Source organism: Lynx canadensis, chromosome B4 (assembly GCF_007474595.2).
Source record: "Lynx canadensis isolate LIC74 chromosome B4, mLynCan4.pri.v2, whole genome shotgun sequence".
Taxonomy (NCBI): Eukaryota; Metazoa; Chordata; class Mammalia; order Carnivora; family Felidae; genus Lynx; species Lynx canadensis.
In genome coordinates this window covers 35,058,947-35,075,028 of record NC_044309.1, presented here as the reverse complement: position 1 = coordinate 35,075,028, position 16,082 = coordinate 35,058,947, and the positions used below count along the sequence as shown (strand labels likewise).

Here is a 16,082-nt window from a genome sequence, read left to right as displayed (position 1 = left end):
TCTAACCTCTTTTTTTTTCTTCCCCTCCCCCATGGACTTCTGTTAAGTTTCTCAGGATCCACATAAGAGTGAAAACATATGGTATCTGTCTTTCTCTGTATGTCTTTCTCTTATTTCACTTTATTTGAGTGAACATACAGATGTTAAGAGTCATCAAGGACTTAAAATTAAGAGACACTTGAAAAGGAAACATGAATGATATCAGAGAAGGCATAGGACAGCACCAGGTGCTGTGGGGAGACTCAAACTGATGCAAGGGGTTCTAGCAGAAGCAGGGCAGTGAGGTGTGGTGGGGGAGAGACAGCCAGCCTTCACAGAGAAAGGTGGACTGGGCTGGGCTTTGTGTCTGGGGAGTTGGAGAGGAAATAAGTTGTTTCAGAACATACTACTGTCATAGACGGGGAGCTGGAAGAAACCATAGAGATAGTCATTCACTTACATGTACCAGGCACTGTGGCAGGCACCAGGGATACACCTGTGGGCAAGACAGAGAAGGCTGCTGCTCTCCTGGAGCTTACGTTTCAGTGGGGAGACAGACAATGAGCAAGAAAGGGGGCCAACTGAAAGGCAACATCAGGTGGCAGTAAGCAGCAAAGAAGTAATGAAACCAAGAGGTGTGTTACAAGTTACTCACTGGCACGGGCTGCTTTGGCTGTGTAGTCAGCAAAGGCATTAGGGCTGAAACCTGAATAAGTCACAGGAATTAGATGTATGGAAATGAGAGGAAAGAGCTTTCTAGGTGGAGGGCTAGCAATTGCAGAATCTCTTGGGCAGAATGTACCTGTCTGTGGAGGAATCCAAAGAGGCCAGTGTGCATGGAGCAGAGAGAATGAAGGGGAAAGATAGTGGGTGGGACAGGGACTAGGCAGGGGAAGGTGGGACAAGGCTTCAAAGGCCTCCTGAGAGGTTTGGATCTGAGCTGATGCAATGGAGAATCACCCGAGATTCTCAAGCAGAGGAAGACATGATCTAGTGTTGGAATTACCTTTGGAAGACTGTGCCGCATAAAGACAGGGCAGTAGATGGTCAGGATGAGGACTGGAGGCAGTGAGGATGTTAGCAGTGGTTCTGGTGAGAGGCAGTGGCTGCTCAGCCCAGGGTGGTGGTGCTGCAGACAGAGAAGTGGCAGGACTGGCACTGCATTTTGCAGGACTTGCTAGTGGCCTAGAAGTCAGGGGGAGAGAGTGAGCAGTGGAGGGAGATGAGGTTTTAAACTGAGCCAGCAGAGAAGATGCCCAGTGCAGCAACAGGGGCATCCTCAGCCTTATGTCTCAGTATTCCACCCACAAAGCTCACCTCAAGGTGCCAATCACGCCAATGAACTCTGGGGCTGCACTAAAAACTGTAAGTTCCTCGAGGGCAAGAACCACAGCTTTGTGTTCAGTACACTGTAGGCAGTAGGTGTTAGAAGTAATTATTTTTATTTGAATCGGCCATGAGCAAAATCACAGAAGTGAAAACGAGTGTCAAATGGGTAGGGGACATGGATCACCAAGGACCAAGAGTGGGGCATCCAGCCCCGCAGTGGTTTTACTTTTGAGCACTGGACCCAGCCATCTGGAAAGCAGCAGCAACCCTGAAGTGTGGCAACACCTTACTGGCCACACTTCTCCAAACCCCAAGAATGGGGATGGGAAAACTGAAGATCCCACAGGGTCCCCTGGCATCTGGGAGTGGAAGTCTAGGCGACTCAGTTGCCAACCCCAAAAATGAACTTTACTTGACTTTTCCTCCCCTGCCAACCTCTCTTCTTACATTTAATACATGCAAAGCATCACATCTGTCAGATTTCTTTCCCTTTGAAGATTTGTGTTTGTCCTTCAGAAGTAGTTTCCTCTTAAACACTATGCCTGGAATTCAGCTCATGTGTGTCTGAATGGACCAACTGACTTGCTTCTCCCCAGGAATGGAAATCAGGGTAGAGCTTCACAAACCATGAGGCAAGCTATTGCAGATGAAAGAGCATGCAAAATTCTTCACCAGGAACTTGGAAAAACACAAAGCTAGTAAATATGTTTTTCTATAAACACACATGATTAAAATAAGCATTAAATTACCTGTTACCAAATTATCATGAATAAGAAAGTGTTGGGTCATTTAGAGCAAAACTGAAAAGAATACAAACAGCTGGGCAGGAATTTAAGATCCTTCTCAATTAAATTCCATTTATAAATATTGTGATTCAGGCCAACTCCTGTTTTACTTATTTTGCTTTACAAGAAGACTCTGCCTTTCTTTTACTTACCAAGGTTTGGTTAGAAAGCTTCAACCACTGGCCTGTTCACCTCGTGCCTCTCTTCTCCTAAAAATATTAATTGCTTTGCTGGTCAGCTCTAATTATGCCAGGGGGATAAAAATTTGATTTATTCCTATATTCTGCTGGTCCCCCCAAAAAGCCTTGGGCCCCTAAATGCTTCTTGCTTGATAAAAAAACACTTTCTGTGGTTGATGGGCATTGAGGAGGGCACTTGTTGGGATAAGCAATGGGTGTTGTATGGAAACCAGTTTGACAATAAATTATATTTAAAAAATAAAAAAAGAACCACTATCTGTGCCAGGCATTTTTTTTTCTTGGCACAACCTAGCTTCATTTTAACCAGAAGAAGAGAGAGCATGCAGAGACATGGCTGGTCCCTAAGATAAACGTCCTGTAACTATCTTTCCAACCAGCTTAGTCTCCACCTGACCCTCTTCTTTTGTAAAGTCCCTTTCTTTATAAAGCAGATGTTGATGTGAAAGTGTAATCATCAAAAAACAAGGGCTACTATGCGCTGAGCAGAGTGTCTCTCTCCAGGGTTTTCAGCACATGAAGAGATGGAACAGATACATGTAAAGTCAGGCATTCAAGGTATTTGGTCCCAAGTGCCAAGCGAATGCAGGAGAATGACAGGGCTGCTAGAATCACATGAAGGTCATTCTCAAGAGCCCAGGTATTCGGGAGAGCCAAGTGAATGATGCTGTCTTACCTGAGAGTCCTTCTGGCTCTACACCGGGAGATGAGAGCATTTCAAATAAGGAGACAGCATGAGGAAAGGAGAAAGCACATGGCAAGTGTATTCATTTCCTGGGGCTGTCATAACAAATTACCTTGAACTTGGTGGCTTAAACCAGCAAATATTTATTCTCTCACAGTTCTGGAGCCTATAAGTCTGAAAGCAGGTATTGGCAGGACCATCCTCTCTCTAAAGGCTCTGGAAAGAATCCCTTTCTCGCCTTGTCCCCATCTCTGCCAGTGGCCAGCAATCCTTGGTGCTCCTTGGCTTCCAGCCTCATCTCTCTGGTTTCTGCCTCTGTCTTCATGCGTGTGTGTGTGTGTGTCTGTGTCTCCTTATAAGAATAATAGTCCTTGGATTTAGGGCCCACCCCACTCCAGTATAACTTCATCATGACTATACATCTGCAAAGTTACTGTTTCCAAAGTAAAGTCATGTTCTGAGGTTCCAGGTAGGCATGACTTTTGGGGGGACGTTATTCAGGCCACTACTACAAACCTTCAGAAAACAGTTTGATGTGAGTGGAAAATTTGTTAGGGAATAACAGCAGGCAGAGATCAGACTGAGAAAGATGCTAAGCACTACTTACAGGCTAAGAGTCTTCTCTGTGGGTAGAGATAGTAACAACAGCTAACATTTATATAGCACTTGCTGTGTGCCAGGCGCCACTCTGAGGTATGTATGTACTATTATCCCATTTGCAGATGGGAAAACTGAGACCAGAAAGACTAAATGCCAGAAAGAAACAGACCCAAGATTTGGATCTGGACATGGCCAGAGAACCCATGTTGTTGTTACTCCCATTCCCTCTCTAAACATTTTTAAATGCATTTGACCAGAAAAAGATATATAGTAGTTTCCTTCCATGGGCAGTGGCCGTGTAAGCAAAGGATTTTGCTTTTGGTCCACAGTAAATGTGGCGCCTGCCCAGGATAACAAAGGGGCTTCTCAAACTAGTGTTAATGTCTAGTCTTTTGAATGAAGTGCCTGTTGTGGCCAACATCACTGTCCTATTATCCCTACAGCACATGAGTTTTTGGTATTTTTCAGGAATGGGAGTGTTGATTTTAAACTCCAAGGATGGAATTGATTGCAAGTCACCTAAGCCATACCCATTACCCTACCTGCAGCCTAGATGGACAGGTACACCTGGCAATGCCCCAGTCTTCCCCGATCACTTTTCCTAGTGCCTTACAACTAGAATGACCAACCATCCCAATCTGCATGGGACTGAGGAGTCTCTTGGGATGTGGGAATTTCAGTTTAAAAACCAGGACAGTCCTTGACATGAACTAGCCACCTTACTTACAACCCCCTTTGTCATGTGCTGCCAGAAAAGTCTCTCTAACAAAGATTCTAGCAGCGCTCACAGGGAGAGAGCTGAATGTCTTTGTTGATACCCTTCATTTTCAGAGATGCAAATGATGTCTTGATTCTGGTTGGTAGGAAGCTATCTGGAAGTAGGCAGCATAGTGGTAAAAACCTAGTGGGAGTAGTGGAGTTATTTAGAATGGTGCTTTTTTTCTTACAGGAGAAGACGATGAAGAGGAGCCTGAGATGCCTGTGGGCCCCCGCCCACGACCACTCTCTGAGCTGCACCTTAAGGAAAAGGCAGTGCCCATGCCAGAAGCCAGTGCATTTTTCATCTTCAGCCCCAACAACAGGTATGCAAGAATGGTGGGGAAGGTGGGACTCTACTCTCTCCATGCTACAAGCACAACAGATGCTAACATCCTCCAGCCTCTGAGTGGAGCCTGGGACTCTCCCAACCCCCCACAACTTGTGCAAACAGGCACTGATTTAGGGAAAAGTATCCTATATTCCAAATCAGAAGACTTGGGTCTGTTTTTCCCTCCATTTTTTGACACATGTAAACTCTATTTCTACACTTTTGGTGATTACCCTTGGTAATTTACTAAGTCTATTTAACTTAAAATCTGAAGTTAAGCAGTATCCTACACCTCCTCCTGCAAAATAGAAAGAGCTTATACTGTTTTAACTTCTCTCAGCCCTCCTACCTTACATGTTATTAATTAGTATTTTAGTCCTGTCCTTTATTTTTAACTTCACAAGTTAGACATTATTATCATTTTCATTATTATTATATAGACCAATGTATACTTGGATTTTCATACAACTTCCCATTTTACTCATTCACCATTTTTTCATGTATCTCAGTCCACCCTTCTGTAATCATTTTCTTCCTAAAGCACATTCTTTAGAAGCCCCTAGTGTTTCTTTTTGTCATTGTTGTTTTTGTTTATGTTTTTATTTATTTTTTTTACTATGAAATTTATTGTCAAATTGGTTTCCATACAACACCCAGTGCTCACCCCAGCAGGTGCCCTCCTCAATACCCATCACCCACCATCCCCTCCCTCCCACCCCTCATCAACCCTCAGTTTGTTCTCAGTTTTTTAAGAGTCTCTTATGATTTGGCTTCCTCCCTCTGTAACTTTTTTTTTCCTTCCCCTTCTCCATGGTCTTCTGTTAAGTTTCTAGGATCCACATAAGAGTGAAAACATATGGTATCTGTCTTTTTCTGTATGACTTATTTCACTTAACATAACACTCTCCAGTTCCATCCATGTTGCTACAAAAGGCCATATTTCATTCTTTCTCATTGCCACATAGTATTCCATTGTGTATATAAACCACAATTTCTTTATCCATTCATCGGTTGATGGACATTTAGGCTCTTTCCATAATTTGGCGATTGTTGAAAGTGCTGCTATAAACATTGGGGTACAGTGCCCCTATGCATCAGCACTCCTGTATCCCTTGGGTAAATTCCTAGCAGTGCTATTGCTGGGTCATAGGATAGATCTATTTTTAATTTTTTGAGGAACCTCCACACTGTTTTCCAGAGTGGCTGCACCAGTTTGCATTCCCACCAACAATGCAAGAGGGTTCCTGTTTCTCCACATCCTTGCCAGCATCTATAGTCTCCTGATTTGTTCATTTTAGCCACTCTGACTGGCATGAGGTGGTATCTGAGTGTGGTTTTGGTTTGTATTTCCCTGATGAGGAGCGACGTTGAACATCTTTTCATGTGCCTGTTGGCCATCTGGATGTCTTCTTTAGAGAAGTGTCTATTCATGTTTTCTGCCATTTCTTCACTGGATTATTTGTTTTTCAGGTGTGGAGTTTGGTGAGTTTTTATAGGTTTTGTATACTAGCCCTTTGTCCAATATGTCATTTGCAGATATCTTTTCCCATTCCATTGGTTGCCTTTTAGTTTTATTGTTTCCTTTGCAATGCAGAAGCTTTTTATCTTGAGGGGGTCCCAATAGTTAATTTTTGCTTTTATTTCTCTTGCCTTTGGAGACAGGTTGAGTAAGAAGTTGCTGCAGCTGAGGTCAAAGAGGTTGTTGCCTGTTTTCTCTTCTAGGGTTTTGATGGTTTCCTGTCTCACATTTAGGTCTTTCACCCATTTTGAGTTTGTTTTTGTGTATGGTGTAAGAAAGTGGTCCAGTTTCATTCTTCTACATGTTGCTGTCTAGTTCTTCCAGCACCATTTGCTAAAGAGACTGTCTTTATTCCATTGGATACTCTTTCCTGCTTTGTCAAAGATTAGTTGGGCATGTATTTGTAGGTCCAGTTCTGGGTTCTCTATTCTATTCCATTGGTCTATGTGTCTGTTTTTGTGCCAATACCATGCTGTCTTGATGATTACAGCTTTGTAGTAGAGGCTAATGTCTGGGATTGTGATGCCTCCCACTTTGGTCTTCTTCAATATTACTTTGGCTATTCGAGGTCTTTTGTGGTTCCATACAAATTTTAGGATTGCTTGTTCTAGCTTTGGGAAGAATGCTGGTGCAATTTTGATTGGGATTGTATTGAATGTGTAGATAGCTTTGGGTAGTATTGACCCAAAGCCCCTAGTGTTTCTTTATGTAAACTCATTTGACCTGTTTATCTCTTGTTCTTATTTTCATTTCTTGTTCTTGAAAGATAGTTTTGCTGTGTACACAATGTTAGGTTGACAGGATTTGTCTTTTAATATATCAAAGGTATTATTACACTGTATTTTTCCTACTATCATTCCTTTGTAGATAATCTTCCCCTTATCTCTAGCTGTTTTGAATATCTTATGTTGCCTTTGGTATTGTATAGATATACTACCATGTGTCTAGATATGGATTTCTGGCCATTAATACTGCTTGGAATGTTACCGATTTATATTTTTCTCTAATTGTCAAAAAAACATTAAAAATTAGAATGAGAATTGCTAATTCTTGCAAAATTGCAGCCATAATCTCTTTCTGTTCTTTCCTTCTAGCATTCCAAGTAGACATATGTTAAACCTTCTCATTCTGTCCTCCTACGTCTTAATGTGTCTTATAAATCTTTCACCTCATTATATCTCTTTTAGTATTCAGGGTAGTTTTCTCAGTTATATCTTCCAATTTCTTAATTCTCTCTTTAACTTTGTCTATGTTACTGTTTAAACCAGTTTTTATATCGACTTATTTTTTTTTTCATTTCAAACAGTTCCATTTGCAGCTTGATTTTCTAGAACCATCTGTCTATATCTAATACTTCTATTGATTCCTCAACTTTGTGATCAAGTCCTTTATTCTGTTAAATATTTCAAATATAGTTGTTACATTCTCTATCTGATATGTTCAGTATACACAGTCTTTGGGAGGGCGTTCTAAATCATTTATTTGTTGTTTCTTCTGATTTCTCATCTTAGAAGTTCATCCTCTTATGTGCATAATGATTTTTGATTGTGACCTCAGTACTTCATCAGATTCTTGTGGACCTAAATTAATATTGGGAAGCTTTCTTCCAGAGGCTTCTTAAGAGTGTTGGCTTAGCCTAAAGTCCCAAGCTTCAGTGCCCTACCTTAAGACTGGCTTGAAATGCAGTTTCCCCATAGCAGTGCTACTACTAGCATCTATTCTCAGGCAACTCTGCCCTTCCTGGATACCTATCACACAGACCCTGGCTCAGTGGATTTGCTTATTTGTTTGAAAAGGATAATCAATGCAGACCTTCTAACTCTAATGAAGCCAGAATTGTCTCATAGAGTTTGCCCTTTCCAAGATTTTTTGCTTCTGCAGCAGTGGGGTCTCTCAGAGCACTACAATGTTGTGAGAAGAAGTCTGAAAGCCTGGATTCAAGCCCTGAACACTGCACCCCCACACACACAACACTCTGCAAATTGTCTTTCTGGGCCAGCCTCTCCTTCCAGGGTTTTAGCGTTTTTACCTATAAAATGAAGATAATAACACCCATATCCCCTTCCTGAGCTGCCAGGATGAGATAGTATATAAGACACACTTGACATTCAAGGATTTAGCCTTTGTGGTACTACCAATGAGTGCCCAGAAAGTGTGGAATTGAATTGCATGCCTTGGAGCTATTACACAGGAGCATATTGCCTAGCCAGAGAGTAGGCTTAGCCAGCCTTTCAGCATCGACTCTGGGTGGGATCTGTTGTTCCCTATATATAAAAATATGAAGGAGATCTTATAAAATGATTTAATGATGGGGAAAAAGAAGTCCCCCCAAAAAAGCCAGTTGTTAATGTCAGAGCAGTATATGAAAATATTGGGATTCCCGAAGGTCTCAGATGTAACCCTCCAAAATGTCAAAAGCTTACTGCCTGTGACAGTGCTTTATAGCTGCAAAGTTCTATACAGATGTGCCTCACACTGAGGGTGTAGAGGGGGGTGGGATGTGATTGTCACTACCCTCAGCAGTAAGACCTCAGGTTGAAGAGCCCACTCCCAAACTAACAAGCACCTTTCATAAGCTGAAAGAAGGAGTTGAGCTCCAGCGACCCAGGAGCTGCTTCTCTGACCTTTCTGACATACTTCGGTCCTTCTTTCCTCCTCCCCACACAGATTTCGCCTCCAGTGCCACCGCATTGTCAATGACACGATCTTCACCAACCTGATCCTCTTCTTCATTCTGCTCAGCAGCATTTCCCTGGCAGCTGAGGACCCTGTCCAGCACACCTCCTTCAGGAACCATGTATGCATTCCCTTTTGTCCCCTGCACCTCTTCTTCCCAAGGATGGGACTGGGCCCAGAGCTCTGTTGCCAACCTCAATCAGGACCCCAATTCCAAATACTATAATCAGATGCACAATAAACATTTCTTTAAGAGATTAGGGCTTTGGTAGAAACCATCATAAATGAATAAGAGAACCTGTACCCATATGCCTCAGGCTGGCCTGATTGGCAAAATTCGGGACCCTCATTGCCCTATGGATGTATCCCTGGTTCCCTATGTACTTAGTAAAAAGTAGCCTCTGACTTCCTGCCTTGCTCCCAATAAACTCTAACTGGTCCTAATCACCAAGCAGATAGGGGGAGCATTGGCAAATAGGTGCCAAAGATGAGGCTGACCTTATACAAAAGAGAGCTTCAGTGACCTTCTGTAGAGTAGAAAACTAAATTTAGAGACCCACCCAAGGCTCTGGTAAACAATATTAAAGGCTAGAGTAAGAACTGCGCTATCTCAAAACCTGAAGACTTTGTCAAATCCCAACCAGATGGATGTGAAGAGAAGAGTCCACCAACCTAAAGTCATACTCATGCCAAACCACTTGGTGGTCCTGCAGCCTGCTTGGTCCAGAGTTTTCTTAAAAAGGTGTTGGCCCTAGCTCTGATCCATCACCTGAGATATAACAGAGCGTGAACCACGTAGCCTGCCCCCAGCCTCAGCAGTCCTCACATTGAGGATCTTCCTTCCTATGCCCCAAAGAACACAACACCAGTATTTCCACCAACATGAGAAGCCAGCTGAGTCACACCAAAGCGAGTTAAGTATTTTGCATTTTCCTGCAATAAAAAGAAAACCCCACTCTCTGTCCTTTTGACAAGCATCCCAGTGGTCTGATTTGGGTTTGTAAGTAAATTGGATTAATGAGAAAAGCACCCAACCAAATGCTGCCCAGACCCAGGACCCTGGAAGCTCCCCTCACATGTCTGGGGACTTCGTGTGAAGCCACTAAGCTGCCTGAGGCCAGCCCCACTTCAGGATCCAATGCTGTGTATATGCTACTCATCTCCTGTCTGTCTCCACATGGAAAAGCTCACATGACATGTAGTGTGGTTCTGAAGAGTGACTCCTTTTCTGGTGAATGTCCGCTGACCTCTCCTTCCATCCTGCTTCTCTCCCTTCCCACCCCGTTCCCACCCTGTTTCTTTTTGTTTTGCAGATTCTGTTTTATTTTGACATTGTTTTCACTACCATTTTCACCATTGAAATTGCTCTGAAGGTAAAGCCCTAATGCCTCTCCCCATCCTGTCCTCCGTGAGCCTCCACTAGCTCTCTGCTGCTGTCTGGCGCTAACACACATGTTTCTATTGGTGTCGAGTTCACTCTCAGAGCCACTAATCCAATTGTGCTTATTTTTCAGATCCTAGGCAATGCAGACTATGTCTTCACTAGTATCTTTACATTAGAAATTATCCTTAAGGTAATGCAATCTGAGCAATGCACTCTCTGCCTATTTCTCTATATCTGCTGTCTCTTTTCTCTCTTGTTTCTTTCACTCTCTCTTTTTTACTCTCAAGCATGAAATTTGATGAATTTGTGCCCCTCACTTTGTGCCCCTCACTTTGCTCAGGCTCAGAAGCTAGAAGAAACCCACTGCCACTGCTGTGCCTCCTCTCAGCCTGGAAGGCTGGAAGGCTCACAGTGTCAACACTGATGATGTCCTGTCACCAGGTCTGGCACTGTGCCAATGCGTGTTGTGCCCCACCACCCGCACACACCCTACCTCCGGGTCATTGATGACTGACCCCTGCTTAGAACTCCCCCTCCCTCCTCCTCCCCAGAGGAGATGCTGCACAAACTCCAAGAGTGGAAAAGCTCATGGGGCATGGGAAATCACTTTGTCCATGCCCTTGGACAGCCTTGGTCAACACCTTCCTCCATACAAGTGGCAGGTGCCAAGGCTAGGCTCCAGATGGGCCTGGGTGATAGGAATCATGGGCCTAATTAATGCAAGATTTGGGGCCAGTCTTCCATTGGGGGCTTTCAACAGACGACTGTAGATTACTTGAGTCCTCAGTTTCCTGTTGAAAAGCCTTGTTACGATGCCCCTTGCCCTAAACATGAAAGAAGAACCAGGTCCCAAGCCCCAGTCCTGAGAGCACATGGAGCTGGCCCAACCTGTGACTGGTGGCCCCAGGTGCTGCTGACCCCTGATGGCAGAACTTCTACAGACTTACCCCATCGGTAGAACCCACCTCTGAAAGCACTGGGATGAGAGAGATTGCTTTCTTTTTTTTTTTTTTTTTTAATTTTTTTTTTCAACGTTTATTTATTTTTGGGACAGAGAGAGACAGAACATGAATGGGCGAGGGGCAGAGAGAGAGAGGGAGACACAGAAACGGAAACAGGCTCCAGGCTCTGAGCCATCAGCCCAGAGTCCAACGCGGGGCTCGAACTCACGGACCGCGAGATCGTGACCTGGCTGAAGTCGGACGCTTAACCGACTGCGCCACCCAGGCGCCCCAAGAGAGATTGCTTTCTAAGTTTTATTTTATTACTTCTATTAATTTATAATTAATATATTATTTATATTTATTTTATTATTATTTCTAAGTTTTTCCAGTATACATCTGAGCCTCTAAAACAATGTATTGCCAAACCACTCCATCTGAGACTCAGGATGTGAGTTCTGAGACCCAGGAAAAGTACATTTCAGCATTTGCTTTCTTCTCATTTACCTGAACAGGAGGGTTGTAGGCTCTAAAACATATCCTTCAGCTTGGTGTCTTCTTCCTGGGAGACTCATCTGGGACTCCTCCTCCCAAGGAGTCCAGGCTCCCTCTCCCCCTCCCTGGGGCTGATGCCAGCCACTGTCCACATCTGACCATGTGCCACAGCTAGCCTGCAAACCCTTCTTTTCCTGATGCAACTTCTAAGTCATGACCCAGACCTTTAATGTACATGACAGTTTTGTCACATCCAGATACAAGTTGAGTGGGGCCGTTTTGAGTGTCCACTGTGTCTGTGTCCCCAAAAGGCTGAGCTGTCCAGACCTCCAGCTTCTGTCCCTGGTTCCAGTGACCAAGGGACTTCCTCAGGTTTCCTCTTCTACTCTAGGACAGTGGATCTGACCAGGCCCCAATCCCTGGGGGTGGGAAAAGGGAACCAAAAGCTGTCTACCTGCATTGAGTTGTAGTCTGTAAAACCCCCTTTCCATGGTGAGCTGAGTTCTGGACTTCAGACTCAGGGAGGCACACAAACACCCAAAACTCTTTCCTGGTATAAGAAAAGCTCTGAGGCCCATTTCTCAGGACTCCTCCACAGAGCTTCCCTTATGGATTCCAGTGGTGCTGTTTATCCTTCAGGGTTGCCATGCAAACAGAAGTGAAAGATCTCTTTGCAAACATTATCATGGCCAAGAGCCTTCCCTCCCTTCACCCTCTCCCTCTTCTACTCCCTTTGATGCTCAGTGTGCTTCTAAATATAAAGCCTAGTCCCCACCCCACTTCCCTGCACCTCCTTCCACTGGGCCCCTCTGCCTTGCCTGAAGGCTCAGCTTTCTACCATGGCACAGACAACAACGGTCTCATTGTCCAAGGGGCATTTAGTGTCAAGAACAGTTTAAAGACCTGGGGATATTTGGCCTTAAGAAGAAAAGGCTTGTAGGACCATGACTGTTGGCCTGAATACTGCAAAATACTGTCACATAGAGGAGGGACAAGGTGAACTGGGCCTAGCAGTAAGTACAAGTTATAGGATACATCTAGTAACTAGAAGAGCTGCCTGGGGAGGCAGTGGTCGCCTGTGACTGGACAGAGCGGCTTTCCTGCCCTTCAAGTTCAGAGAGTCAGCAATCTCATGGCCACCTTTTTTTTTTCCTGAGGCTGAAAATACCACGGCAATAGGCTTTTCCTATGCAATGGCTTAGAACTGTGTGGCCATTAGCAAAACGGGGTATGGAAAGGACACTTTGCACTGAGTACCTGAACCTGGCCTCTTCTGTTGTCTTAAACGGCTAGAATAATTTTCAAGTAAATTCTCATTTTTCAAGACCCAGTTGCCCTTTCTCCTAAAGCCATTCTGCTGGCCCTGCCCAGGCATGTCCCTCCCACCCCTTACACACACACACTTTTTGGAGTGCTGGTCTCATTCTAGGTCCCTGACAAATAGGACCCCAAAGTCAAAGGACAGACGTTGGCACTGTGAGCCCTATTAGTGCACCTATTCAAGGAGTGCTCTTCCCTGACCGTGGAGGGCTCTGTGATGCTCAGTAGTGTCCTCACAATATTTGAGACAAGAGTGAGGCAGGGTCGGACTCAGTGCCTTCTCTGAAACTAAAAGTGAATGGCTAGGGAAAGTGCTTGGCCTTCTGCAGGCACAGAGGCTCTGTGTTTAAGTGAATTATAGGAGCCACCCAAATCCAGTCCCTGCAGTCCTAGATCTTCACTCAAAGACAGGACAGCAAGCCCCTCCTAGATTTTCACTGAGAGACAAGACAGTAAGCTCCTCCAGATGGCAAGCCTATATTCCCCTGCAACCTTTTATATAATATACCCACTTCTAGAAACTGTTGCAGGACACAGGTGCCTGAGTCCCCTGTGACCCCCTGCAGTAGGAGATAAATGGAAAGAATTAGGTTGCAAGAGCTATTTTTGTCAGTTCCCCCTGTGTTTGCTTTTGAATTGCTCTGCGGACATGCTGCCTTGGGCATGCTCTGATTCCAAAGAGATAAACTGGACCCCAGATGACCAGGGAGCTGCTCTCAGTCTCTCAGCCACTGGCTCCAAATTGTTCCCTTTGGCTGATGCATCACGGCCCATGGCCTTTCACAACCCTTAACCTGGAAATCTGCTGGCTCTTAATTCAAATCAACAGAATTGGAAAGGCTATTTGTTGAGCATCTACAGTGACTTTATACTGAGCTCAGAGAGAGATAATAATAGCCAAGTCCTGTAACAATAATCACCATCCCATGTGCTCCCGTTTTAGTCTTCAAAGGACCTCCATGTTGCCTTTCTATGTGTGCCTCATAAAGACAGGGAATAGTATGCCCACTTTGTAGATGGGGAAACTGAACATCCTTATATAGGAAGAATCCAGAATTCAAATCCAATCTATCTGGCCTCAAGTTTAGTTTTCTCTGATGATAGTAAGTGTTTTACCTGTAATAACTCATTTGATGCCAATAACCTAGAGAGTAGACATTATCATTACCCTCATTTCTCAGATGAGGAAACAGGGACATAGAAGCTAAGTAACTTGTTCCAGGCCATACAAACAAAATATGATAGAGCTGGAATTCAAACTCAGGCAGCCTGGCTCCAGAGCCTATGCTTTTAACCATGGTCCCACATTGTCCCTCTGTGTGTTCACATAGCTTGGACCTTAAAGAACATCAGTCTAAAAGGAAGATAATAGAATTGAGTTTAGAATATTTGGCATAGATCATGCCAAATATTCTAAGGCATGGAAGGAAAGGAAGGAAATGGAGGAATGCTAATTGCCAAATGTATTGGTAGAACTTCTCACTGGGCACTAGGATACCCAAGACTTGGGTTTGCCCAAGACTGAAGAGTTGCCTGGGTGGTACACAGGACTTTCAGTACCAAAACAGGAATCCTGGGAAAACCAGGACAGTTGGTCACCATACTAGGTGTGTCCCACCTTTCCCCAGATGCCTAGTATCTGAATCTGGCTCTGGGGGTTGGGAGAGGAGGTTGGGAAGTTTGCATACAAAGGGAAACCTGGTCTGGGCAGTGTCAGCAAAGGGCCCCTCAGGGCCAGGATCAGGGACCTGTGATGAGGAACAGTGGAAAATGAGAGATAGATGGCAGGGCCCAATCTGAAAAGGCTTCAAATATGGAGTCTGGTGTGGTCTAGTAAGTGGAAGGAGCCACTTAACCATCCTGAGCCTGGAATTCTTTTGTGGTTATATACATGATTGCAGAATATTGTCCTTGGCCCTGCCTCTCTTTCTGCAGTCCTCTCACTGCTCTTCAGCTTGCCCTACCCAAAGGATGCTGTGGGAGGAGAGGGAGGCATGAGGGGGTCTCTGGAGCTTGGGCAGGGACCACTCATGCTCATGTTTCTCTTTGCCTCCCTGCAGATGACTGCTTATGGGGCTTTCCTACACAAGGGCTCTTTCTGCCGGAACTACTTCAACATCTTGGACCTGCTGGTGGTCAGCGTGTCCCTCATCTCCTTTGGCATCCAGTGAGTAGGACTCCCTCAGCCAATGATGGGGCCACACAACTAGAAATGGGTGTCAGAGAGAACGATCAAGACTCTGAAGTCTTGCATGGCCACCAGTCTATGACAGGAACAAGGAGGGACCCCTGAATTGTACAACATGATGGCTTTTTGTCACATCCTCAATGGTGTGACACTTGGGGGGTATGTCCATCCAGCCAGAATATGTTTAAAATATATGGATCTTGGCGTGACAGGCAGGACCAGGCCCAGTTATAATGAGAGGAATGCCTCCAGGGCCTTCATATCTCCTCTACTACCTGCCCAGTGCCCTTGGCTACCCTCAGCTCCAAGGGCCCTCCATTGCCATAACCAGCCCTGATATTCCAGTCCATCTTCCCTCCCTTTCTCTCTCCAGTCAAAGCACCTGATGAGAAGAAAGGAGTGGGGGACAGAGAAAGAGAGGAATTACAGATTCTCAGTCTTGGCTGCATAGTGGAATAGACTGAGTAGTTTCAGGAAAGACATTTGCCTAGATCCCTCTCCCCAAATTTTTATCTAATTGGTCTGGGCTACAGGCTCGGGCTTTAAGAATTTTAAAAGTTCTCTGGGTGACTCCACCATACAACCAAGGTTGCCAATTTGCTCAGGTTTAAAAGGATCCAATTACTAATTTCTCCCAAGTTCTATCTGCTGATAACATTAACTCTGCCTTCAACTTAAAAGCCCTTTCACATGCACGATCTTCTACTGTCCTCACAAAAAAAGCTGCAGGCAGGGCAGGGACTGTTACCACCATTTTATAGATAGGAAGACTGAGGTTCGGGGCATGAGATGTGCCCAAGGTCATACCAATGGCAGAGGAAAGGGGTCCTGGGTGTCCTTTCCCAAGGGTGTTTTCATGGTAAGCCTAGAAAGAGCAGACATGGGAGGAACAGGAGT

General features: G+C 44.6%; 1 protein-coding gene across 11 annotated transcripts in view; it reads left to right on the top strand.

Annotated features, from left to right (window-relative positions):
* Nucleotides 1-16,082, top strand: part of CACNA1C (calcium voltage-gated channel subunit alpha1 C) — a 664,692-nt gene that overhangs the window by 556,524 nt on the left and 92,086 nt on the right. For 6 of the 11 annotated variants that reach the window (XM_032593890.1, XM_032593889.1, XM_032593891.1 and 3 more), the window contains exons 19-22: nt 4,525-4,657; nt 8,849-8,978; nt 10,372-10,431; nt 15,058-15,164. In XM_032593890.1, coding sequence (XP_032449781.1) covers nt 4,525-4,657; nt 8,849-8,978; nt 10,372-10,431; nt 15,058-15,164 — 430 coding nt within the window. Of the gene's footprint in view, nt 1-4,524; nt 4,658-8,848; nt 8,979-10,170; nt 10,231-10,371; nt 10,432-15,057; nt 15,165-16,082 lie in introns of all 11 variants that reach the window. The other 5 variants (XM_032593888.1, XM_032593883.1, XM_032593887.1 and 2 more) reach the window with 2 other exon arrangements.